General features: G+C 42.7%; 3 protein-coding genes across 7 annotated transcripts; 2 read left to right on the top strand and 1 right to left on the bottom strand.

The window, feature by feature from the left end:
• Nucleotides 1-53: 53 nt before the first annotated feature.
• On the bottom strand, nt 54-11883 carry rab3c (RAB3C, member RAS oncogene family). 2 transcript variants are annotated; one of them, XM_049579496.1, is made up of 5 exons: nt 11804-11883; nt 9957-10181; nt 6426-6544; nt 3398-3522; nt 54-1293 (listed from the first exon to the last, which is right to left on the bottom strand). In XM_049579496.1, the coding sequence occupies exons 1-5, from the start codon at nt 11819-11821 to the stop codon at nt 1103-1105; spliced, it is 678 nt and encodes a 225-aa protein (XP_049435453.1). In that variant the 5' UTR covers nt 11822-11883; the 3' UTR covers nt 54-1102. The 2 variants fall into 2 exon arrangements, with proteins under 2 accessions (XP_049435453.1, XP_049435454.1); XM_049579497.1 differs by lacking the exon at nt 11804-11883 and adding an exon at nt 11207-11450.
• A 463-nt stretch (nt 11884-12346) lies between these two features.
• On the top strand, nt 12347-17767 carry si:dkey-190g11.3 (uncharacterized protein LOC567059 homolog). Of its 4 annotated transcripts, none has more exons than XM_049578044.1 (6): nt 12347-12500; nt 14440-14613; nt 15501-15605; nt 15893-16033; nt 16858-16908; nt 17041-17767. In XM_049578044.1, exons 2-6 carry the CDS (start codon nt 14446-14448, stop codon nt 17293-17295), a joined length of 720 nt encoding a protein of 239 aa, XP_049434001.1. In that variant the 5' UTR covers nt 12347-12500; nt 14440-14445; the 3' UTR covers nt 17296-17767. The 4 variants fall into 4 exon arrangements, with proteins under 4 accessions (XP_049434001.1, XP_049434003.1, XP_049434002.1 ...); XM_049578046.1 differs by having other exon boundaries at nt 12416-12472; XM_049578045.1 differs by having other exon boundaries at nt 12462-12602.
• Nucleotides 17768-19500: 1733 nt separating this feature from the next.
• plk2b (polo-like kinase 2b (Drosophila)) lies at nt 19501-25922 on the top strand. Its single transcript, XM_049578042.1, has 14 exons — nt 19501-19731; nt 19825-19932; nt 20037-20153; nt 20469-20598; nt 20830-21013; nt 21228-21426; nt 21543-21690; nt 21914-22008; nt 22299-22431; nt 22676-22756; nt 23787-23946; nt 24339-24468; nt 24610-24720; nt 24887-25922. Exons 1-14 carry the CDS (start codon nt 19546-19548, stop codon nt 25076-25078), a joined length of 1974 nt encoding a protein of 657 aa, XP_049433999.1. The 5' UTR covers nt 19501-19545; the 3' UTR covers nt 25079-25922.
• Nucleotides 25923-27481: the final 1559 nt, after the last annotated feature.

Genomic DNA, 27481 nt, shown 5'->3' with positions numbered 1-27481 from the left:
CAAACATGAAATTTTCGCATGCTGAATTAAATAATTTTTTATATATATGGCTGTTTATTCCATGCCAGAGCTGATCAGGTTGTGTATCATACACTGTACTGTGCCTTGTCAGTGTTTGATGTTCATTTAATGAAATGCTGGATCACTGCTATCATATGGAGTTAAGGACGTTTAGGATCTGTCTTTTAGATTAAAAAAAAGCACATATGATTGACTCTTTTTGGCAGCATGCTCATCGCATCAAACTATAAAGGGTCGTCTTAGAGGCTAAGCACAGAGAAATAGTTGCTTTTAAGATTTACAGATATACTTATCAGAGAAATCGCACATCTACAGACACCAAAAACGTGGAATCACATCAACATTATACATACTGGATTCATTCCAAAAGTAAGCATGACAGAGGAACTTACAGAGGCCGTGTTGGAGATGCTAAAAGGCCACTTTTTTATCCAAGGTAGATGATTTTTTTTTTAGATGACAAAGTTGCACTCATCTGTAACTCACACTCATGCAACCCCACTCGCACTTACTGTACAGTCACACAACAGCCACACACACTCATTACAACAAAAAAAAGAAAAGCCGCTACATCCTATAGTGCACTAAATCATAGATTTGGCAGCTTTAGGAGACCAAATAATCCTATAAAAGGAAAATACATACTGTACAAAAAATAAAAAATAAAGCACTCACTGACTCTATCCCTCATTTTATAATTATTCTAGGTCTTAAAGATTTTTAAAGGTCTTAAGGGTTAACTGTACATCATGACTATGGACTATTTCCAGCCTTATCTTGGTTTATGACCATACTAACTAGCTGAAACATGAGAATATGGTGTCTCTATATTCTAGATATCCTGTAGTGTTACACATCGTACAATAGCCATGTCTGCTTGTCTGGTTATTTGCTCTTGATATAAGGTGATAAAGTTGAGAGATAATACGACGGCATTTTGTAATTCTACTACTAAACAGGGTTTGAACTGTAGTCCAGAGGAAGCAGCACTAGCAGGAGTGATAAGGGAGAACAAAACTCTGCACACTCTACCACCTTACGGGATCTGCGCCGCCCTCCCTTTGCTTCCTGACATCAGTCACTAACAGTTGCATCCAGGCTGCTGGAGGGGCGGAGCGCTGTCCGTGAGTTTGGCAGTGGGGGCTCCCGTAGTGATGGCCGGATCTGTGTCCAAGCTCTCAGACATCTTGTCGCAAATTAGGTCGACGAGACGTTCAAAGGTCTGCTTCACGTTGATGTTATCCTTGGCGCTGGTCTCAAAGAATTCAAAACCTTGGGAAGAGGGAGAAACATGAGAACAGGAAGAGACAGCTGACTAAGACAACAACCATACCATAGGAAAAGCTTTGACAGTTATTAAAAACAAAGCTGCTTCTATGTAGTCAATGTTGCCTTAATGTGCAAGCCTAAGTCCTGGGCCCTCTTGGCGCCTCACAAGACATTGGCTTAATTATTAAAAGATCAGCAACAATTATAATATTATATATTTGAACCACCACCATGAACCATATTGTGCCAGGGAAGTCACAGAGGTTTCCCATGCATAGCTGATGACTAGCGCACTGTAGTGTCTCAACCCTAAACTAAAGTATATTAGCATTTCGCACTTCCTCAAATCAAAGCAGACTGAGCCACCTAATGTCCTGTGAGGATGACGTTCTTCAGGCTGTGGATTTTTAAGACACAATCATGCAAAGACGACCAGGAGAAATAAGACAACAGTTGGTTTTATACCAGTTTTATACTGGTTCATTGCTTGTGATGTTTGCAGGTTTTTAAAGGGATACTTTACCAGCAATGTATCATAACAATGTGGGTGGTATGTGTAAATGAACTGTGTTAAATTTACTTATTTAATGTGGAAGAAACAAATCGAAATTAAGGCGTATCAGCTACATAGCCATCATCCTGTCATCATAGATGATGGCTTTGTAGCTGAGACAGGCTCTTTTCTGTTTGTTTTTCCCACATTAAATAAGTAATCTTATCTGTCGGGACTGGTGTTCTATTTGTTTTGGATCCACAACCGAGCACTCGACACATTATTTCAGATTTTGGAGCATGCACGCTGCTATTTTTTACTCTGATAAACTTCCCTCTGTCTTACCAGCACCCAGATCTCCCTGCTCATCTCTCAGCTCAAATCTGCCAGATTTTTGCTGGCTCTGGGATTATTGCTTGAACTACAGACTGTACTTCCACATTTTCTTATGCCTGCCACTTATACAGTCTGTGCTGCCACCACAGACACAAACAGTGCAGTAGTTGATCGAGAGAGAGACACCTGCTCCTATCTCTGTCTCTCTCAAACTCAAATGGCAAATCAAATGGCAAGCTAAGCAGTACTGATCAAATATTAACCAAGATTATGTTTCTGTATTGCCTTTTTCTCACTTAAAAATGCCTTCAGAAACATACTTTAGTGCACTATTTGGCTGTAATCTGACAATATGTCAACAGGAAGTGGGTGCCATGTCCTGTGTTGTAAAAACAGTGGCTGGAAAAACTCAGATCAAATGGAAAAACAGCAGTGCTGATATAAACCAAGATTACGCTACTGTATTGTCTTTTTCTCATCTAAAATATCATAAGCACATTTTAGTGCACTATTTGGCTGTAATATGAGAATTTGTCAACAGGAAGTGGGCACCATTTCATGTGGTGTAAAAATAGAGGCTGAAAAAACTGAGATTAAATGGAAAAGTAAGCAGTGTTGATCTAAAATGTACCAAAATTCTGTAACTGCGTTGCCTTTTTCTTGCCTAAAATGTTTACAGAAACATATTTTAGCTTACTGTTTAACTGTACTACAACACTGTTTGTCTCCAGCCAGGTGCCATATTGTTTCCTGTGTCAAAATGGACATGCTCACATTACATCACCCACCAGCATTTTTTGATCCTGTGTGGCGCAGTGCATTCTGGTAGTTGTAGGTTCTCTACCTCTTGCCACAGCCCTTTATCTCTGTTTTCCCTGGTCATGTAGCACCTTGAAAAAGTATCTGTGTCCTTCTACTGCATAGACAACCCAGTGTTCCGAAATACTTTAATCAAAAAGACTGATCTCCTCGTGATGCCACTGTGCACAAAGGCCTACTTGGTTGATAACCCAGCTTTGTCTAGACTTATTGTTGACGTACTGTCTGACATTGATGAGTTTCATATTCTGCTTACTGATTAGGGAGAGCACTCCATGTACCATTTGTCGCTGTCCATTGACAGGGAGTCCTGAATTAATATTGCCATGGCGTACTGTGAAAGGAGGGAAGGGCCTCCAGAGCCTGCAGTAATATTCAGGCACCTTTGTACAGGGCGTAGCAGTATTTTTGTTAACATCCCAGAAGGCATTAAGGGCTGAATGTTGCTCCAAGACTTACCCAACTGTTCTGCCAGCAGTCTGCCACTGTCCACCGAGACCACTCTCTCCTCTTCCATATCACACTTATTGCCAGCCAGCACCACCTGTGCATTATCCCACGAGTAGGTTTTAATTTGGGTTGACCTGCATGTAATCAGAAACAAATACAAACTTTTAAAAAAAGAATCACAAAATGCTGTTGCTACGTTATGACAACTTGTCAGGATTGTTTCTGTGCCACTTCTTATTGCGCAGAATCCTGAAATATGGCAGAGCGGAGGACATGATGTAAAGTTCGTTCGCCATTTGGACGGGTCGTGATAGGCGATTACTTTGGCATTGTGTAGTGTTTGAGTCACTGATGGCAGCAGTGGAAAAGTGGGTCAACTGTTGTTCTGGGCTGAAAACATGCATTCAGCATTACTCAGATGTAGGTTACCATTTTCTATTTTCTGGCTACTTGAAACTGATACTTGTTATGTCATACTTTTCATCCCTTCCTTTAGATTTGTTCTTTGACTCCTGCTAACTTCTGACTGGCACTCTATTAATTGTGTGTGCTACAAACAGCTTGCTGGGTATTGTAGCTACAAAGGGTATTAGTTATGGTCACTGAGAAGACATATGGGAGACACTGGTTTGTTACTAGATAATGGTTAAGTATGCAGAAGATGCACACACTCTGTGTTTAGCCTTGAAGCCAGAATGAGTATTTCCGGTGGGTTTATTGTTTGCTACATCCCAAAAAGGACAACTAGATAAATGCACGCATTGCCTGTACCATATGCACTGCATGTATGTAATACTGTATGACATAATCTGCATTGTGAGCCATGTCAAGTGTTCCTGCATGATAACAATGACAATTTCAACATCCACACTGACTGTGCGTCATCAGAGAGGTGCTGGCACTGTTCTAACCTCCAAACACATTTTGAGAAGGCATTTAGGGAACAAATATCTCCTGTGGTGTTGCAGTCTGACTAAAAGTAGGGCAGCTAACACACCACAGGCTGAAAACAGTGGCGAAGGAGCCAGTAAGAAAGAGGAAGAAACAACGAGTCAGAGCAAGAGAGAGAGAGAGATAGAGAGAGCAGCATGATGTTGGCACTCCTCCTCTCTCTCTGTCCAGCTCTGACTTGTTTTAGCGGTTCAGATGTGGGTCATTTTGAAGCCAACTGCTGATAATGTTCGCTGACAGAAAAACATTTGTGTTTGTATCAAGTCTAACAGAGCTGCATATGCAGGCTATAAAAGGTCTGTATTCACCAGAACAATTCAGCCTCTGGAGAACGGAGGATGAATGGGAAAGAAAAAGAGCAGTAAATGCTTTGAGATTGTTTGCAGTAATAAAACACGTTCGTGTGCCGCGTAATTAATTAGCATGATTTCTTTTAAAGACCTACATTTGATGTCGGCGTTACAATATTTCCCTGTTTTGTCTCTGTCACAGGCAGGAAATGAACACGTCACAAGCTTAAATCAGCCACAGCCAGGGAAGGAGCGGTTGCCATGGCAACCCCCCCTTTTTTTTCTACAACCTTGTCACAAGGAACAAGGGAAAGAGAAACTGGAATTTAAGCCCGTGGCAAAGGCAAAAACAGAAGAATTGTGGTTATATGAAGGGTACAAAAAAAAAAAGAAAAAAGAGGAGCCTCTGCCCTTGTGTACAGCTGACTGATTTGTGCACTGTCTGTCTCGTACTCCCAGGTAACTCTCCAGGATTGTCGCTGCCAGAGTCACACTTGGCTCCATTAATTAAGATACCCATCACAGACAGTGCTCAGACTGCAGTATTCCATCAAAGTGTCAGACAGGCCTTAAAAAGAATAATAGGCGCGTCTGGCTCCGACCTCTCCTTACAAGAAGTCTTGTTTTCCTTGCATGTAACGACTGTAAGTCTATTTCAGTACAAATTAGGCTGATAATGTGGAGCATTTTAACACAATTTATGTTAATAACAGAGTGCAGCATCCCAGTTGTACATCCTTTTAAACACCCCCAATTAAAGAACACCATGTGTTCACTTTAAATGCAGCTGCTTTAAGCATGACAGGTGCTTCCTAAAGCAGCTGTCAAGTGCTGCTGGCTACGTGATGAGGGCCAAGTAGACACTGGCCTTAATAGTTATTGTCATAGTCCTACAATGGGTGCGAGCCACGTGGCATGAAGGTTTAAGTGTCAAAAACATCACCATCTATATCAAGCCTGTGTGAGTCACATTGTCATTTGCTTGGAGTTGAAACATCATGAGAATATTACTCAGAATGCTTTCCCCTTTAAAAACAGCTCATTCTGTGTTCCCATAATCTCTTTGGGGCTGGCAGACAGAGATAACCGCAGGACAGCGGGGTGTAAATAAAATGGAAAATGACAGTTTCTCACCACAACACCTGTGGAGAGTCGGGCGCGAGGAGAAACATCAGCAAAATGTAAATCAAACGGCACATTTATCTTTGCAGTAATTGGCAGCACTGCAATTCCTCTGTGTTTTCACCAAAGCTGTTGCGCTGCTGTTTGTGCCGATGAGAACATGCTTGTTTCTCAAGCTAAAAATCCTAACCCAGAAACCTGGTTTCTGCAGCCAATTGGACGTTGCCTTCCTTCCAAGTCCTGTTTTAGACATGAATACATCATCGTAAATGGCCGACATGTGGGCTTGGCTGAGAGCTGCTCTTCAGCCTGCAGACGCTTGTATGACTCATGAATGGACGAGAGCCATGAACTTGACAAGTTTCCCCTCGACCTCCAAGCTTGACAATGTTGCACACATGCACACTACATAACACTGTCTAATATTAGACAGAGAAGCTGCAAGGAGATAGAGATGGTAAGCTGTCTGCAGATTGTGTCATAAGAAGGGAAAACCATGTACAATATCGACTGTGCAGGATATCAACTGATTGCATTACAGCGACAAACAGAAAGCTCTTTTGATATGTTGATCTGATGCTCATAACAATACAATATAACCCACAGATATAAATAAGATAAGAGCTGCAAAAATCATCAAAAACATTGACTCCAAAGAGCCCAGAACGACTCACCAGTCCTGCACAGCACCGAAGGACTCCTCGTTGGTGATGTCGTACATTAGGATGAAGCCCATGGCCCCGCGGTAGTAGGCAGTGGTGATGGTCCTGTAGCGCTCCTGGCCTGCTGTGTCCTACACACACACACACACACACACACACACAACATGATTTAGCCCTGCTGTTAGCCAGCTGACTGATATTTACGCCGTCAGGCTCGGCAACATTGACATGACCCTGCACCGCACATAATATTCAAGTCCATAATGGTAAATGAGAAGCCACGTGCAATATTAATCTGCAGCTATTTATACATACAGAGAGATTCGTCAGTCCAGGTCTGAGCACAAGTTCGGATCTACATCTACATTTACTTAAGGCTGCGTTTGCTGTGTTCGTGATGTGGAAATAATCATTATGCTAACTGCCTCTCTGGCTTTGCATTGATAAGATGCCAAAAACAGCGATTCAGTTTTGGCTGATGTGATTGATTCTTTCCTCTCCTCGATAAAATAATCACTCAGCTGTGTTAAGCACGCGGTGGTGCAGTGCTCCGAGCCCGGCTCATGGCGTGCATTTTCTTAGGAAAGAAAGCTAAAAATAGAGATAAAATGATTTCAACATTAGCAAACTGCTTGCTGTTGGCGATAAGGCTGAACAAATTGCTCAAAGGCAAAGCAAGCGAGTGATTACACAGCATTCGAGGAGTAGTACATTGTACACAGATTACCCTGGAAACAGGCGCCCACTGCAGCCTTTGCTACGGGATGTCAATGAAAATGCTAATAGCTCCCAATACAGACAGATGAAGCCCCTCTGTAGTGAGTGTGTGTCCACAAGGGAGGAAGAGAGATGTGAGGTCAGGAATGTTTCTACTCGTATAGATGTGTAGATTTGTTGTCTTATTGTACATTATATAATAATAAATCCCAGTGATGCCCCTCCTGTTTGTACTGTATGTTTACTGCGCTGTTGTTCCACCCACAACAAATGTGTTTGCAGGCGTCTGTGAATCATGATGGAGCACTTCTGGCTGCTCCACTTGGCTCTTGTTAAACAGAAGCTCGACAGGCAGCACTGAATTGTATTTGCCACAGTGGTTTTGCTCTCTGTCAGTCTGCACATGGCTGCAACAGTGTGCCCGTTTATAGCCAGAGGACAGCTCTGACCTTCACTCCACAGAGACAGAGCTCGCAGCCTGCCGAGCGTCCACACACACCACAGCTAGGACCTTTTGTCAGTTTACAATAACACCAGAAATGCATGTGAACGTGCGCATCTTTAATGTCATTGGCCAGTGTGTTGTTGTATAAATAGCAGTGTTTGTGGAGTGACATTCTGAACTGCATAAAGGGATGAAGAACATGTTTTTTTCAGTTTCTTAAGTGTATAACTGAGGATGCAGCAATCATGATATAGTATGTAAAAATTCAAACATCAGTTCTTTCTCTTGGCTGAATTTTAAAACATTTCAGTAGCCTATTAATTCTCATCCGAGTGGTTGACAATGACCTTTACATTTCCAGGCTATTTCAGTGCACCGGTTCGCTTGTTCTCAGTTAAAAAGAAGAGCAGGACAGGGGGAAAAAAATGCTGAGTCCCGTAAATTGGAGCTCCTTGAAAAGCTTCGCTTTTAGTTTGCAGCTCACCAGAAATCAATCCAAGGAGCTGACTGCTTCAAGTGGAGAGGCAGTGAGCGGAGGCTGACATGCGCCTGAACTCTTCATTCAGTAAAGTGAGTTTTTAGTTTTTTTCACGAGGGTTCATTTTGGCAACTCTCTGCGATACACTTCATTCACTTCGGCCTAATACGACAACTGGGAACAACTCTATGATGCATTCTGATGCTTGTATCTCTCAGCAGATTAATGGTGCGACCACCACAATGACATTAGTCGATAGCCATCACCTTAAACAGCCACTTACTGTAAACCTCAGCTCCCTTTGAGCCCAAATACGAAAAAAGACAAACCAATTAATTGGATGCAACTCCAGTGCTTTTTCTCTCTGACTCTGCTTGCCTTTACTATTGACGAAAAACGCATTACCCTGATAAGCCTGTCATTTTACTGTTCAAATATATTTTTTCAACATCCTGCTGAAGCGCTTCTCCTTTGTCTCTTTGTGTGATTAGCAAACACCAAACGTCTGGGGGCGGCTAATTGCCGCAAAAGGCACCTATTATGACAAGAAGGGGAAAAACATCTGACGGAAAGTTGCCATTTGGTGAAGCGCGCAAAAAGAATAATAGAACTTTTTACATATCTATCCCTTCCACTGTCTCAGAGGTATTACCAGACAATCTGCTCCAGCAGCTCAGATGAACTCCTAATTAAACAGCCTCAGACATTCTTCGCTTTCCCACACATTCTGAGGAAGGTGTTGCTTCTGCGTTCTTCCCCGCTGTTTGCCAAACTAACACTTACTAGTCTCCTGTCAGTAACGTTGAGACTTCCATCTGTCTCCAGACTTACATCCTGGAGTGTTAAACCAAGGAAACACAATGCAGCCTCTCCTGAAGCTTTCCTCGGTTAATGGAGCACATGACCGATGTGCCACTTGTTTTTAAGGCTAAGGACAAAAAAGGAACATTTTTTTTGTTGTGAATTGAGGCGCTGAAATTCAAACATTAGTATAATAAGACGGTGTAGTTGGGATGTGTGACAGTGATCTTTTAAAAGACTGACATAGCATTAGCTTCAAATCTACATTCTATACTTTGACTGAAGTATATATAACATAATATAAACATCAAGAGATGAAAAGGGGAGTGTGTCCCAACATACTAAACAAGCATCTGCTCTCAGAGACAAAACCCCTGACTAAAACTGAATTAATTTATAGGTGATCCTGTCTCTGCAGGACTTTTTTGTATTGCCGAGCGCACAGCTATCAAGTCCCAACCCGTCACCGTCTTTGAAACATATTGATCCGCAGAGAAAGATACAGGCAGGGGTCAGGAGAAAGTGGGCTCTGGGCATAGACTGACAGCCTCTTATAGACAGGATTCACTCTGCGGGAACACAAAGACGCAGATGAACGAGGGGGGCAGGGCGTCTCTGAAGAGGCCCCTGCCCCCTTAGAGCTTAGGTAGTCCTCCAGGAGACCTTGGAGGACGACAGGACATGGATTTCTCCCACTTATTAACTATGATTCATCATGCAAATACTCTCAATTTAGCTGAATTAATTTGTGCACGCTTGGCATGACAGAGGAAACTGTGACATGAAAGGGAAGCCATGGTTACGGCTTGTTATATGTTGCTGCTTTGTAGTGTGGAAATGTGTTTTCTTGCTTCTCTAAATGACCATAATTAGATCATATTTAAATCCTATATAGAGTTTAGAGACTGAATAGGATATATGAGGAAGAAACAGCAGATAATTATATGATTGTCTTGTGATGATCAGCCAAGGAGCGCAGGATAAGCAGGAATAACACATCTTTGATTGCTATATTCCACTTGTTTCATCAGGTTTGATCAGGAATCAAACATTTTGCGTCCCGCTTCTACATGTTTAATGCTTCAGTGTTAATATTTCATACCCAGATCTGCAGCTTGATCCTCTTGTCGTTCTTGTACACCGTCTTTACTTTGAAGTCGATGCCCACTGTGCTGACGAAGGCTGAGGTGAAGGCGTCGTCGGCGTAGCGGAACAGGAAGGACGTTTTGCCCACGCTGCTGTTGCCGATGATCAGCAGCTTGAACATGTAGTCGAAGTTTTGGTCCCCTCCCTCCCCCTTTCCTTTCACATCCTGAGTGGCAGCCATCTGCAAGGAAAACACAAAAGGAGACGCTGAAGAAGAGCTTCACCTTGACTTGATGTGGAGCTTTTCAGAGCCCATGACGCACACGAGTTTCACAAGATGCAAGAATCCGTCTCGTGACAAAGAGATTATTTGTTTTTCAGTGGACTGGAGATGTTGAAACGCAGAGTCCTGCACATGCTTTCTGTGCAGGCCTCAGATCAGAGGTGACAGAAGGCTGTGTCAGGCAAAGCAGCATGACCAACACAGCAAGCTGTTGTATTGATGAGTATTAGATAACAGGGATTATTTAAAAAGCTGAGTTTGTCTTCTCTAAAGCCAAAATGATGAAGTCAAGGATTATTAGAACTGATTTTATGGATATTAGCTGGTGAATACAATTCAGATGGGGCACTTTTGATGCACTTTGCAAAATAGACCTATATGCTACTGGACATACAATCAAAATTCACCAGCCATTGAATCTTCCACATTAAGGCTGCAATATCCTACTGCTGTACAAAGGATGTCATGGATATATATCTAAATATACACCGTGCAACCTGTCAGCAGTCAACGACCTAAGAGGACAAGAGTACTACGAGCAAGATGTCCAGAGCAGTCATCTTAGCTCCAAGGTGAATGTTTTGACAAAACCCACTGCGCTTATATTCCAAACATGAGCAGCCCAGCTCTCCTTGGAGCCTAACCAGTTATAAAAGATGCCGGACCTCAATCTTGCACATCCTGCACCGGGTTTCTGCTCGCTTCCGTGTATGAGAAAAAAAAAACCCCACCGAGGCAGTAATGGCAAGGACACCGCTTTGAAAATATCAGTACAATGCTGCTCTTTACACACACCACGATAAAAGCATTTAATATGATAATACACGATGTATTTGAGCAGGGAGCTACATGCCAGCTAATGCTACACGAGCAATTCTGGCCAGGAGGTCATTTTATGTATTCATGAAATTCTTCCACATAACTATTAATAAATGAAAGTACCAAAAAAAAAAAACCGCGTTGAGGACATTGTGTGAACAAACCTGTTTTGAAGGCCTCGGTCTCTATCTGTGTCTGCCCCTGTTATTGCAGAATACGGGTTTTATAATATTAGTGTCTAATGCAGGCGGTGGTGTTTCCTTCCCCCCTCTCTGTGTCTCGTTTTTCTCTCTCTGGAGCGCCGAGCAGCTTCAGCACCTGGGAGCTGTCCCTCTCCGCTTCGGATGTGGCACGCGCCCCTGAGCTGACGAGGCTGGCTCGCGTGAGATGAGCACGAGCGGAGGGGAAAGTGCGTTTCATGCGTGTGTGTGACGTCACGGAGGGGGGGGGGTTTAAAAAGCAGACGGGTGTTGTAGTTTTTTTGCGCAGCATGGGCGCACAGGCGGAGGAGAGCGTTAAAAGCAGAGATGCGACTACATTACTCAGCATGCAGCGCGTCACAGCTGTCGGCAGATGTGTGAGTTAATGTGAGAGCGCAGGAAAAAGCTTTGTAGTTCCTTTTTTAAATTTTTTAAATAAGCATCAGACAGCGCCTACAAACGCTCCTCACCGTGCAAGACAGAGATGAAAACTGCAATAAAACTGGAAACCTCTCTCCAGCCTCTCCCTGCTGGATGCCATAATTAAATAATGCATCTTACCTTCCCGTACAAGTCCATTTTGTGTCTCTTTAAAAATACACTCCAGTGCCTATAATAAACTCCCAGCTGGACAGTAATTTTTTTCAGGAAGCAAATATAATGGCCTCTCCTTTTGCGTCACTCTCGCCGCCGTCCCCCCGCCCATGCAGCCAGCTCCGCTTCAGAGAGCAAGCGGCTGAGCAAATAAGAGAGGCCTGAGTGGTGATGAATATTATTATTGTGCTGCTTTCAATGGGAGCAAGTGCGGGATGAGGCCGAGGCGGAAGTGCATGGAAATGGGCATCTTTGCAATTGTAATCACCTCGGCTCTCTCTTTTTTTTTGTCTTATTTAACACCTGCATAATTAATCTGAGAGGTGCAAATGCGATTGGCACAATTATTCTCCTTTATTATTCCCCTGGATGCTTTTAATAAGTGGCCCCAACTTTCCCCTATTACTCATCTCACACCTGACGCTTAGTCTGTAACAGTCCAGCGTGCGCAAAGAGGCCACAGTCAGCCACAACAGACATTACATAAGCGCGGACTACAACTCGCACAGGCTCTAGCTGTCGGGAGTCTTGTATCTGCCAGTTAGCAGACATTTGATAGGGCGTGTATGAGTTTATAGGGCGGGATTGTGCGCTGACTGGCCGCCCTTTGACTGGAGGATCTGTGTGTGCAGGCTGGTGAGTGCGCAGCAGAGGGGCGGGTCAGGTAGGCTGCATAAACACGTCTGTTTACGCACATTTTGCCTGTTGTAACTTCAAATATGTGCCATATCTGTGCAGGGCGTGAGTCCATCTTGCGCGTAAGTAGGTCAGTGGCTCATTTGTTCTGTTAGTTTGGGATATTTAGTGCCGATTTCATCCAGAGTCCAAAATCCTAACAATCTGTTGGCGTGTTTGAAAGCTGCGCTGGGATCATTTGGAGCCGTGGCGCTTCTCAGCTTCTCTTTTCGACAATACGAGCACCTACATTCGAAATAATAATATTTGTTTGCAGACACAGAGATGTCGTTTTTGTTTCAGTGCATGATGGTAAACAAAACTTTTCTAGAAGGATTCATAGTGAACGGCAGCTGTAGCACCATCTGCTGCTGGGAAAAGGTGCTCTGGTGATATTTTGGCAGCTCTCAAAGGCAGGCCTGTGGTAATGATTAACAAAGCAATATTGGCTGTAATTCAGATAGGCTAACTGTTGCTTTATAAGCCCACTGACTTCTTGATACCGACGAGCTGTGTCTGTTTGCAAAGGGAGATTGGTTATTTGTATCCAGAGCAACCTTATCCTATTTTAGTGTTACAGCTTTCCAAATTAACCTCAACTGTTTGAGACATCATTAAATTACTCTAGCATAAAATAGTACAGGTTATAGGGTATAAACCTTTTATAGAAGACACTCTGGAGTTGAATACTGGTGCTTTTTGAAAATATTTATAGGATGAGATTTTTGGTAAATCATCAGTAATGTGGATATATATTGACTAAGTGAGTAAAGGTGAATGATAGGACAGTATCAATAGGCTGGCACTTGGCATTGGTCAAATTTAGAAACAGTGTCTAGGCTTGTTACTGTTGCTAACATTGGTCAAATTTATTAAACCACAAACATCGTAAATAGTTTCAACCATAAACTGTGATCAGATTTTGGATCTTTTTGTCACTTTTGTGTCAGGATCGGCTGCAGACTGACTTGGCAGAGATGGCTGCCATCTTGTTTTTACATGGATTAGTGTATTGTGCTCTTACTACCACTAGATGGCACAAAAAAGTGTCCACGAACGAGGACAGCAGGTCTAAGTTATGTAGAATGAAGTATAAGGTGCAGTAAACCCAAAAGTGATGTCCTCATATGAGGACACAGGGTCTCAGGAGGATAATCTAATCTCATATCAGGATACGGATACAATATTGATTTATTGCCAAGCCCTAACCAACCCCAACAGTTATTTTTATTAAGTATGGACATTAGTTAGTTTTCATGTCCAGGCGTGTTTGTAGCAACCAAACCTGGTGTTTTAAGCCAAACCATGGTGTTTCCCCAACCCTAACCAAGTGTTTTTTGTACCTAAACCTAATCACGTTATCCACAGTGTTGTCACAGCATAAAATTGGAAATTGAAACTTACAGAAATGTAAAGTCTTAACATATCCATTGCATATCAATCAATCAATCAATGTTATTTATAAAGCCCAATATCACAAATCACAGTTTGCCTCACAGGGCTTTACAGCATACGACATCCCCCTGTCCTTAGGACCATCGCAGCGGATAAGGAAAAACTCCCCCCAAAAAAACCCTTTAACAGGGGGAAAAACCTCAGGAAGAGCAACTGAGGAGGGATCCCTCTTCCAGGATGGACAGACATGATATAGACTTCATACAGAACAGATCAACATAATAATATGAAACCTACAAAATTTAACCGTGGTTTGTAAATGTACAATGCCAACATTTACTCTGGCAGTTGGGTTGCCAAAAACAAAAGCCGAAAATCCTATCTGATTTCTAAAAAGATCAAATAACAGTATTGATCTTGACCTCATTAATCCAGTATCTGTCAGGCTAAGGAATATTACAGAGTTCTTCAGAGATATTTCTTGCAGTAACCTCTCCCCTCATTTACTGTATTTTCTGCCATACTGGTGACAGTTCACAATGGAGGACTCCATTGAAGTGATTCTGCAGGATTATGGCAAGGTCCTTCCCACCACCAAACCCCATCCCGTCCTGTCGGCCTGCGTAGGCTCTCTCCTCACAGGCCTCTACGGACTATGGAGCCTGTTTTCTCTGCCTGGATTTCGCAAAATCCCAATGAACCTCAAGGTGCTTGAGATTCCCTTTTATTTTCTGTTTTTACCTGCTGGCTTTGCTTTCTTTACATCCTTTCAAATACCAAGTGCTGCATGTTTGTGTGAAATCAAAAGACAGAACATAACTTGCACAATAACGATGATTTGCTTATTTTGGAGCTTAGTGTTTTGCGCTAGCGAGAAGAAAATGGTAAGTCTGTAACCGCCATTATGTGTCATGGAGAGCTGCACCATTTTCTACAGTATGTCAATCTGAAGTCTATTGTCGTAACATAATGGTTCGTGTACTATTTTTGTTCCCTGTCGGAACAAGATGAACAGGAAAACATGATGATCAGGAGCAGATTATCAGAAGTTAGGTAATGCTGACGCTGTTTTTGTTGCATGGAGAATCTGATATTTCAAAGCAAAAAGAAGCAGTTAAACAGCTAATACTAATACATAAAATATGATTAAAACGTAACAGCTTTTCCATGTTTGTTTATTATATCTCTGACCTGTGATTTTTTTGGATGAATGACACAATGATTTGTTTATCCTGCCAGCGACTGTATATCCTAAACCCAGTGCACCTCAGCTAGAGACAAGAGAGAGCCCTGCAGAATTTGTCACTCAGACAGATAATGTCAGATCCACTGTCAGTGAGTGGGAGATCAGATTCAAGGTTATACTGTAGTCACAGCACTCAAAAGACTGGACTGTTGTCAGCAGAAGTAAAAGGAAAAGCATATACAGAGGTGTTTTTACATGAAAAAGAAAATCACGTTGCTGTAGTCTTGGTTAGAGTGTCATGATTTCTCTTGAACTCTCCCTTTCAGTCGAGCTTGATGCAGACTTATCTACAGTAGGGCTCATATTGTGACTTGTATTGACTGACTTTGTGTTTATACTGTGGTCCAGGTTCCTTATTTACCCTCCAGCAAAGTTCAGACACTGAACATTATGCAGCTGCTGGAGGGTCGGACAGGTCGCTTAGCAGATCTGGGATCAGGAGATGGAAGACTGGTATGTGGACTGTGAGTGTTTTACGAAAATAAGTGTGAAGAATTCCCTCTGTCCGAACTGCAAATCTGGACTCTGCCTTTGTTTTATATAAGTGTAGCCAGTGAGTGGGATTCAAGTTACCCAGCCAATGCAAATAGTTTTCAATCACATTCATTTATGGCCAAAAACTAGAGCGCAAATCTGACTCTAAAATTGTTATTTTCATGAGTTAATTTTAAATCTAAGTGTGATGTGTGTTCTGTTTGGTACTGCTGTTGTATTTTAAATCATCATATTTGTTTTCCCAGGTGTTTGCGGCATCTTCTGCTGGTTTCCAATGCACAGGGTTTGAGATTAACTCCATTTTAGTAGCCTATGCCAGGAACAAGGCCAGCTGGAATGGAGTGCCCCCCAGCCAGGCTACCTTTGTTAAAAAGGATTTCTGGAAGGTAAGACTTTAAAGGAATATTCAGCCCATGCTACTTTTTCTTCTTGGAGCTTCTTTGTTTCTTTGATGAAAACATTGTTTATCTTGAATGCCTCTGGTGAACGAAGCATTCAAAAAGGGAGAACATTCTTGATGAGTTGAAGTTATAGGGGTCCTCATTAAACAACATTTAACAACAGCAAACTATATCAAAACATCCACTGACAACCTCTCACACAACTCATACAGCATAATCTAAATCAAATTTATCCAGTTGTGTGTTCAATACTTTTGAGACAGCCCGGTTCGGTGTTTTAAAGGGATTGTTCCGATTCAGCAAAGTCACACATAAACACAGAGAAACAAACAAATGATTGAGGTAGTGGTAGACCAGCAGCTTCCATGTTCTACAAGGTAAAATTACTGTTTTTGTCAATGGAGTCTGGCTTTGAAGAGAGCAAGGATATTTTTACTTTCAGCTCAGTTCCCCTTTGGAGAGGGCTGTCTGTTTGGGAAGTACTGAGCATATGACTGGAAAAATTAGACATGGCAAGTTGTGTTAAAGATGGCAAACAGGAGTGTTGGTGTAGTTTTGCTATTGTTAAATGCCAATCCCTTTTACTTAAAGGGGTGATCAAGAATGGTCTCCATTTTCAGATTCTTTGTTCCATAAAAGTATGCGAGAAAAACAAAGTTATCTTTGTGAATTCAATGTAACACAAGTGAGTAGCTGATATACAAATGGTCATTTGTGGTTGAAGTATTCCTTTAACAAAAACAATTCCTTCCCTCAAACCAGATCAAAGTTGTTTTATGACCCTATTTGTGTCTTTTGTTCTTTCATAGACTGATTTATCGAGGTACAACAATGTGACAGCTTTCCTTGCTCCAGGAGTGGTGGGTTTTTCTAATACGCAGAATTATTTTTTTGCCTCCCTGTAGAGCTTTTGATGCTGTAAAAGTCATTTAGCATACATAGCATTTCATTGCTAATTGACTTATTTATAACTGTTTCTGATTGGTTTGCAGATGGAGGTCCTGGGTGAGAAGTTACTGAAAGAGCTTCCGGATGATGCTCGTGTCATTGCCTGTCGTTTTCCTTTCCCCAACTGGCCACAACAATCGTGTGTCGGCTCTGGTCTCGACTTGACTTTTGCTTATGACATGAGCACTGTGCGCTCACACCTGAGCAAGAGACAAGACACTAGCACTGTTATTCTCAACAGCACCGAACCCTCCAGACACTCCTCTGTTTTCATGGACCAGAAATTAACAAAATTGTGATATTTGAAAGAATCCCAGACAAAGAAAACACATTTTTAGTAGGTCATCATAAATAAATTTGTGATACTTGTCACTTATGAGCACTGATCAGGAATGATCCTTTTGAAAGATGTCTTTGAACATTGCAAGGATGAGAGGGACTCTGACTAAGCAAGATGTCAGGATGATTTTGACATCACATATCCCCTGCAGTATTTGTTCCATCTTTGCACAGCCAGAACAGACTGAACCTTTGCCATCCAGCCGACAATCTTGTTATAAATACCACCGTGCACCACTATCTGGAAAGCTCTAAGAGCTCCTCCACTAAAGATAATTTTACCCCCACATCAACAGAAATAAACCCCTTGAGTAGCATGCTACAGGAGGTCATTGTTTGTGTGTGTTATTCAATAGTTTTGTTCAGCTTTGCTTTTGTGTCAAAGATTCATTTGTTGTGTTTCTTCAAGAAATAAATAAGTCTCCAGCTCAAGGCCATTGTTAAATGTATTCAGTGGGTCTCCTAGGCAGCCACTGAGGGTAAGGCACAAAGATGTTTTCATATTGTGCACAGTCCAGAATAATTATCTGTGCAACCTGACCCTTGTGGGTTAGATGGAGTAAGTGGGTAGCGAAATGTGTATTTGCTTTAGTCAGAGAACCATGGTTATATTTCTAACTGTCTGTCTGTCTGTCTGTCTGTCAGCATTAAAGCGAGATTTCAGTGTGAAATGATTTGATTCATATCAAAATTTAATGAACATGGCAAGATAAAGCATTTTGAATATTTTGCCATTTTCTTGTGAACAAAGTCTGTGATTTTATTTGGATGAAGACTAGAACATTCTAAACATTTTGTGTTGTTAAGGTAACAAATTTGATGGATTATGAAGCCTTGGTTGAGAAACCTGCTCTCCGTTTTGCACATCAATGAACTTGTCCTACTGTAGCAACTGCAGTGACACTGTCATAGTCTGTAGGCCTCGGAAAAAAAAGACCCACATCTGCAAGTCAGAACAGTAATCTTCCAATGTTCTGACACCTGCACAATCTCCCCACTCTAACTCCACTATAAACACTCTAATAAAGTCTCACATTTCAGTGTCTAGTTGCTATACCATAAACAGTCTTTGGTAAACATAGTTTTAAAGGTGGAACAGGTTTGTAACCTGCGCTGTTCCTCAGGAGGTGGTCTGAGTTTGGTTTGCTTCCAAGTCTGTGGTGCGGTTCACTTTACCTGTGCTTTGTGAACACAAAGCACTCCAGGTTCGCTTTGCTCTTTGCCATTGTATTTAGACCTCTAGATCACATGCTATTGCAATCAGACAAAACCATGTCTGCCTGTAAAAAGGACACAGGACCAGTAGTTTGGTCCATGGAATATACTGCATGTCTCCAGATGTGGAATGTAGAATACAACAGTCTACAGCACAGAAACACTAAGATTTTCCTCCAATTTTAAGTTAATTTGAAAGCAAGGGGCTTCATAACTGCAATGCAGTGCCATGTCAAAGTAAAAACCAAAATTATGTCAATATATTACATAGGCCATAGTGTGAACAGAAAGAGGACAGAGTCACCATCAGAGCTGAAGTCTCTTTCAAGTCCTTTCTCTGTTGGTCCACTTTTTGGTGCACTTTAAGAGGACTGAGTTCGGCTTGTTTAAAAAGGACTATATGTGAAAACACCGTGAATTACAAATGATCATTTTATAGGTGAAGTATTCCTTAAAATGATATACAAAATCTCCACCTGAGGGTGCTAGTGCTCCAAACTGACTTTGGTGCAAAAACAGAGGATGAGCTGAGTCTGAACAGAATACAGATCATGTTCTTCCTCTGCAAGGTGGTTGTTTTATCGACCAAAATGCATTAGCTTTTCATTGCCTTGGAGTATATTGTGCACCAACATGTAAAAGGTTCATTCACCTGCCTGTTCAATGAACAAAAGCTGTATATGACAGAACACGTCTGTGTGAATGATTGCCGTGGGTGGCGACTTGTGATGCAAATAATCGTGGGAATTCATAAACTTATTAAAGATTAGAACCCACAGGCTGTTTTTCTTCCTTTTCATTTCATGTCCGTGCCATCATCAACACGAACGTACATGCAAGGTAATCGATATCAGGCAGACCTCATGCTCTCGTTTCACACCGTGACGTCAGACAGAGGGCGGCAGACAGCGGGGTGGGGTGGGTGCCAGGGTATAAATTCTCAGAGACGGACTCTCCGGGCTGCATTCTGAGTCCGGGACGATCAACCACCTCTCATGGAAGTACAGAGAACTATCAGTCCCCAACAGACAAACAGCAGCAGCATGTGTGAGTCGACGCAGAGGTCGAGCGAACCTCGCCGAAAGAGAATGGATGAGCGCAGTGCGCCCTCGGAGATGGCCAGGATAATCACTGACCCGGTCACGGGAAAGTGCTACTGCCGTGGAAAAGTTTTGGGAAAGGTAGCGCAAGCATAGAATCTATACTCGACCTTTTTGGATTTACCAAGTAACCCTGAAGACGCAGCATGTTAACAGTGTTTTTCCTCTTTCCAGGGAGGGTTTGCGAAATGCTACGAGATGACCGACCTCTCCACCAGCAAAGTTTACGCAGCCAAAATCATCCCGCATGCACGCGTCTCCAAACCTCACCAACGGGAGAAGGTAAGTGCGCAAGCGGCTGTGCGCACTGATGTGTCTGGACAGCATGTATCACCAAAAATTACCTTCAGTTACACTCGTGACCATTTTGTCTCTTCTTCTGCTAGATTGACAGAGAAATTGAGCTGCACCGAGCACTGCACCACAAACACGTTGTGCACTTTTATCACCATTTTGAGGACAAGGAGAACATCTACATCCTGCTGGAATACTGCAGTAGAAAAGTAAGTGCTGTCTTCAACCAGTGTACTTTTTCCTTGCCACTGCTGTGTTTCAAATTTGGGTAACACCTGCATTGCACCCAAAGTCAATGAGGCAGTACAAAGGGAGTCTGCCCTCACTACAAAAGACCTCTAATGTTTGAATTGATTGTATGATGCAGCAAATTTGTACATGTTCCTACAGTTTTATGACATTAATATAACAAAAATCATCAAATATGATAAAGTTTTCTTTGTAGAGGGAAACATGTGTTTCTATGGAATCACTACACTTCAGGAAACAGCTCTATAATCATTCTTTTCTCTGTTTTCTTGCAGTCTTTAGCCCATATCCTGAAGGCTCGCAAAGTGCTCACAGAGCCAGAGGTGCGTTATTACCTAAGACAGATTGTATCTGGACTGAAATACCTGCACGAACAGGAGATCCTTCACAGAGACTTGAAACTTGGTAAGCAATCTATATGCAGCAGTGACACACTACAGCACTGAGACACATTTGTAAGGATGCATTCTGTACAAGGAGGATATGTTTTCTTTCATACAAGCCTGCTTCTTTCTCTGACTATTCTGTTATCAATCCATCATAGAGCGAGCGAGAGAGAGATCTGTGCAGTGTTTAGTCTTTGATCCTGGGTTGAATATCAAGTGCTCATCATCTCATTCCCTTTCTTCCCCACAGGTAACTTCTTTGTGAGTGAGTCCATGGAGCTGAAGGTCGGGGACTTTGGTCTGGCTGCCAAGTTGGAGCCAGCGGGAAACAGGAGGAAGACGATCTGTGGGACTCCCAACTACCTGTCCCCCGAGGTGCTCAACAAGCAGGGCCATGGCTGTGAATCAGACATCTGGGCTCTGGGCTGTGTAATGTGAGTAGGCAAACTATAAATTCACCATTAGGCACTTAAAAGGTTTAGTAATGATGGGAATTGTTATTGAATAACAGATAATGAGCTTAAAAAGACAAAGTGGCATCATATTTCATGGATGTGCATGATCCTGTTTTGCCTACAGTCACATGTCTGATAACGTGTTTTTTTAGTGATGGAAATCAGCTCACTTATGCCCTCCATCTTGCTCCAGGTACACCATGCTGTTGGGCAGGCCACCATTTGAAACCACCAACCTGAAGGAGACGTACAGGTGTATCAGAGAGGCGCGTTACTCCCTGCCCTCCTCCCTGTCGCCACAGGCTAAGCAGCTAATCACCAGCCTACTAGCCAAGATCCCAGAGGACAGGCCTAACCTGGACCACATTCTGAGGCACGACTTCATCACGCAGGTTAAACACCATTTTCACCTCCCTGTCTGTCAGCCTCTCTAAATGTCACTCTGTGGGAGTATGGCGATGACCCCCTTCCCACCAGCCGCACACTGACCCACTTTCTCTCTCCGCAGGGCTTCAGTCCAGAGCGTCTGCCGGCTAGCTGTTGCCATTCAGCACCAGATTTCCACGTCTCTAGCCCCGCCAAGAGCTTCTTCAAGAAAGCTGCCGCCGCGCTCTTCGGTGGGAAGAGAGACAAGGTCAAATACTACGAGACTCTGAGTGAGTATTACATCAGCTATTGAGCACTCATGCACCACTTAAAACACCACTTGTCACACCAGCCAGTTATCTTTCACTTTGTAAAATTGGGGTTGCTCCAAGAGGCACAGTTATATCTATTTTATTAGACAATTGCAAGCACATATCACATTCCATCCCATACGGCTGCTGGTTAAAAGGTCGTGCTCTGATATTGTTTGTGTGCTGCCGTTGCATTTGATAGATAAGTTAACCAAAGAGGAAGAGGAGATCTACAAACTGCAGCACGACCTGGAGAGAACTGTAATCAGCCAACAACAGAGCAAAAAGATTTCAGAGGTAAGAGATCATTCATTCAACACGAAACAGGATATAACAAGTGTGTAGGTGATGTATTCATGCAGCCATTAACTGAACAGATTAGAGTCTGTTGGGGAGACTCCTATGAGTCACTCCGATGCTGTGCTAAAACTTAATAACACGCACAATTTCAGAACAAGCGAAAAGCACTTATCTTCAACCTTTAAAGCCAACCACTTTGCATCTGTGGGGGACTGCTTAGTCATAGTAGGAAGAGATGATCCAAACTCGCAGATTCTAACCTCTTTCGTCACTGTTGTCACCTCCAGAATGGAAGTGTACTTCCGCCATCTGCCGAGAGCCCCGTTGGCCAGGCAACGGACAGCCAGTCCCCGACGTCGCGAGATACCATCCGTCTGATTGTCAGGGGGAGTCTGGGGAGCTGCAGCAGCAGCAGTGAATGTAAGCTCACCAGCCACGTCTCACACACACACACACACACACACACACACAGCCCAGTGATCACAGACAGACACATAAAGGTGTTACATAATATTCTGTTCTAACACATAAATGACACACAGGAAAATGGAGTAAGTGCATCAGTGGAAGAGAGACTTGATAAAACAGCTTGAGTGCATTGAAGTAATTCCTTGTACTGTACTTCAGAGTAAATGACCCCCTGCTGTTGTTGTTATTTCTTAAGGTCTAGAAGACAACACGACAGGGAGCGTGGCTGAGACTGTGGCAAGCGTGTTAAGGGGATGTCTGGAGAATATGCCTAAAGGTGAGTCAACCTGTTATAATAATTTGCAGAGTCAAGACTTATACATGTAATTATTGATCAGACGATTCCACGTTGAAAGGTTTCATGATACAAGTATAGCTCATTATCTGAATTTGACCTTGAAATGAGTAAACGAAGAGACGCAGTGCTGTTTAGTGGCAGGAATCTGGCGATATATGTATCATGATACAGGGGTTACGATTCAATAAAAGGATGTCAATGGATAACTGCTAATTGGTTATGCATGTTGGTCTATAGGTTAATTTGCTACTCTTTATTGTACCGCACTGCTTATTAGTCTGGTCTGGTGGGAGCTAACTGTAGTTAGCAATGTAGCTCCTGGGATTTTTTTACCGCTAGTAACGTTGTCCTGACCCAACAGCAATGTCTCCGCTCTTCCCCAGGTCAAACTGCTGAGTAAACGGCTCAATATTAAGCAGCAACACCCCTTTAGCATTGTCGACTGTGTTATCACTGTTAGCACTGTTATCACCATTAGCAGTGTCAGCACAGCTAATGGTGCTACATACGTTAGTTAACAATGTCAGAGAGGATTTGAGGCTCAAAATGAAGCTGCTTACTTACCAGGGTGCCCTGATAGTAACTAGTGGATTTGGGCTATCAAAAGCACAATTAACTGAAACTAATATACTTGATTCGATTTATCGTGATAATTTAAGCGATGAAATAATAATGCGATTTTATGACTGTCTGTTTCATAGGCCTGTGGTCTTTGTGTTTATGCTAACGATCTGTTGTTACACTACAATGCTGCTATCTAACAGTCGTTGGTTGAACATAGCACAAATCTTTGTATGAGGATACTCAACTTTTTCATTGTGTAAGACCTCAAAACAGGTTTATAGTTAAGTTTCAGCGAATCTGGAGGAAACCTTGGAGTCTAGTTTTTCTCTTGGGTGCTTTGAACAAAGTCAAGGATTGTTCGAGGTTGCACAGCTAAGGTTGTTGGCTCTTAAAACCTTCCTTGTAATTGTATCTAATTCTTCTCCTCTGTGTTCTCACCCTGCAGCCGACGACATTCCTCAAGGTGCAAACTGCTGCAATCTTCAATGGGTGACTAAATGGGTGGACTACTCCAACAAGTACGGCTTTGGCTACCAATTGTCTGATCACACCGTGGGAGTTCTCTTCAACAACGGCACTCACATGAGCCTCTTGCCAGACAGAAAGTATGCACCATTCTATGCTTTCACAACACTCCACCTTCAGTTTGACAGTTATTAGTCACTGCATATAATGGAGATGGCTTGTTAGAGCACGCTGTAGTACATAGAGCTACTTTGAAGAACCTGTTAGTGGTTTGACAAAAGTATGAAATTGAAGGGAAGGCTTGGCTTGTTAAATCTGAATACATTATGGTTTCTCTGTCAGAAAGAGAGCAAATCACATGAATTTCAGTCTCAATTACAGCCGTGTTTTTACTGACAGCTTAAGAACGATATTTTTAGTCAAGAATAACGTCAGATTTGAAATGTCAAGGAAATCCATTTATGTTTGGTCCATTTATGTGGTGTTTATGTGAGTGGTTGCGTAACTCTGTTGATCTTCTCTGTTTCTCCAGGACCATCCATTACTATGCAGAGCTGGGCCAGCGCTCTGTCTTCCCCACTTGCGAAGTTCCTGAACATTTTGTGGGCCAGGTGACTGTGCTCAAGTACTTTTCCCACTACATGGAGGAGAACCTCATGGATGTAAGTAAACCTCTCTATTCCCCCACTCCTCTTTCTTGCTATTATGTATCTTTTGTCTTTCCACCCCCTGAAGCATTAGAAATGGTATCTGTCATGTTGCAGCTTGTCTAATCCTTCTGTGTTGCTCTTTGGCTCTCTCAGGGCGGGGACTTGGGTAGTATGACAGATGCACACATGCCTAGACTCTACCTGCTGCAGTGGCTCAAGTCCGACCGCGCCCTCATGATGCTCTTCAACGACGGCACTTTCCAGGTAAACACACACGCAGGAAACACAGCCGTTGCTGGGCACGTTCAGAGGAGTTTAGCTGCAGCGCAACAGTATCCAGATCAACAGAGGAGGAGGGAACGGATCATTTGCAATTGTCTTTTACCAAAAATTGGTAGAGAATAAACTAAAGCTGTTTTTTTCTCCATAGATCAATTTTTACCACGACCACACCAAGATCATCCTGAGCTGCCAGAGGGATGAGTACATACTGACATACATCAACGAGGATCGTGTCTCCAAAACCTTCAAACTGAGCTCCCTGCTGACATCCGGCTGCCCCACCGACCTGCGCGAACGCATGGTGTACTCCCTCAACATGCTCCTGCAGAGATGCAGCTGAATCCACAATAATGTGTTCTGGATGGTGATACACAAAGAAATCTGTGCATCGTGCTACTGCAGCAGTGCTGCAGTGGATCCAGGATTCTGAAGGAATCTGTGTGGGAAGGACGAGTTTGAGGATGGACCGTTGAAGACTTAATTAACATTCCCTCACTGTTGCACCTTAATGACTCAGCAGAGGTGCAGCTGAAAAGACAGAACAAACAGACTGTGGATGTGGGGAATGAAATGTAGCACAATGACAGAGGATGGTTAAAGGGCTGATTTGTATGTTGATTGTTGGAGGAGAGGAAAGACTGAATGTGTTGGAACGAGTATGTTGGTACGAATGTGAACCCCAGATGTTTTCTGGCGGGGGAAAAAAGAGGGATATTTCGAAAGTTAAGACAGGCTGGGCTGGCACCAGCTTGAATGTGTACAGTATAGTTGATGCAGTTTTATAGAGGTAATCCATTAACTGATGCTCGACTGTGGAATATTGTAAATGATGTACAGTGTCTGTCAAAGCCGACTCACCAATGCAGAGAAATGATTCGCTAGATGTGTGTGGATGCCACAGAGTTCGGCAGTTTATATGTGTGAGTGAGTGGGAGAGGTGTAACATCACACTAACTTTTAAAACTGTGATTTGTTCTCTTTAATGACGGATGGACTCAGCACATTGAGCTGGGAACTGGATGGATGATGTGAGGGGGAGGAGAGAGGGGGAGAGCATTACATTTAAAAAACAGTACCAGGGGACTTTTAAGGATCCCTTAAGAGCCATTATCACCATGGTAGAAAATGTGCTAAATAACTTATTGTGTAAAAAAAGTGCAGTATTTATTTATTTAATAATAAAGAGCATTTTGTAAAAAAAAAAAACAAACCTGAGTGCTTTGTCTTCTCTTGAGTGTTTATACCCATTTTTATTTTCAGACACACAATTTTCTCTTGGGCTGCTTGAAGAGTTATTAGATGTTTACTGTTATTGCATTTTCTGAGTCTGAAGCCTGGTATTGAAGGAATACTTCACCCATAAAATGACCATTTGTGAAGAAAACTTTCTCTTGCATGCCTCCATGGAAAACAGCAAACATTGGTTTATTGAGTGATTGGAGGCAGCATGGTGGTGCAGTGGTTAGCATTGTCCCCTCACAGGAAGAGGGTTCCTGGTTTGTACCTGAGGTGGGGGGTTTGAACCCCAAGGTGGAGGAGTTTGCATGTTCTCCCCATGTCAGCATGGGTTTTCTCCAGGTGCTCCGGTTTCTCCCCCACAATCCAAAGACATGCAGGTTAATTGGTGACCCTAAATTGCCCATAGGTTTGAATGTGAGCGTGAATGGTTGTCTGTCTCTATGTGTCAGCCCTGTGATAGTCTGGCGACCTTTTCCAGGGTGTACCCCGCCTCATGCTCGATGTCAGCTGGGATAGGCTCCAGACCCTCCGTGACCCCCAACGACATAAGCAGTTATGGAAAATGAATAAATTAAATGATTGACTGGGGACCACATTTAACAACAGCAAAACTACGACCACTAATACTGCACGAGTTGTGTGAGAGTATGTTAACAAATCTTTGATACAGTCTTGCTGTTGTTGAAGGTGGTCTCGAATCAATTCATAAATCAATATGTTTGCATGTGATGCATGTGAGAAAAAAGTCTTCATAAATTCAAGGTATGACTAATTGATTTACAAATGGTCATTCTATGGGTAAGGTATTCCTTTATTGTCTTTTAAATGCATTTAAACAGACCTGCAAATGGCTTGTGTATGGTTGTATTTGCAATTAGCAGTTCATTAGTTCATGTACTGTACAGTGTGATGATAATTTGATTAAACCACACTTGTATCTGTGCAGTGGCCCAAGTCAAAGCAAGTATTTCATCTTTAAACATCAACAGGAAATGGGCACAGAGAGAGATGGATACATGATAGAGGGCATGTTTACAGTGAAGTTGTTTACACTCTGGTTCAGGGCTCTGTCTTTGTTAAGTTTTCCTCCTCAATGATAAATGGAGGATGGCAAAGACTGTTTGACGGGGCTGACCTTGTCTCGCACAAACAGGCGCACACGCGTTACTTTGCATACAAATAAGGGCATCATCGACAGATAGGCCAGCTGGGTGGCTCGGAAGTACAGACGGAAAAGACAGCCAAACGGTGACATGTGCAGCTAGAAGGAGAGCCTAATAAAATGACAGGCTGTGTCGTACTATGTCAGCAATTGCATCAGAGCTCTCGAGGCTAGTAGTCATTCTTAGACATCCTTTCACATTCACTGACTGTAACCATGGCAACAAGCAACCGCTGACCAATTTAGTGGGAAATCAATGAAAGCTGCGTAAAAGACATCTGGCACAGCTTCTCCCTGCTAAAAGTCAGAGCTCATGTCCTGACACACTTGTGCTAAAACTGT

Source organism: Epinephelus fuscoguttatus, linkage group LG6, assembly GCF_011397635.1.
Source record: "Epinephelus fuscoguttatus linkage group LG6, E.fuscoguttatus.final_Chr_v1".
NCBI lineage: Eukaryota > Metazoa > Chordata > Actinopteri > Perciformes > Serranidae > Epinephelus > Epinephelus fuscoguttatus.
Note: the sequence above shows the minus strand (reverse complement) of the source record. Positions and strands in the feature narration are given on the sequence as shown.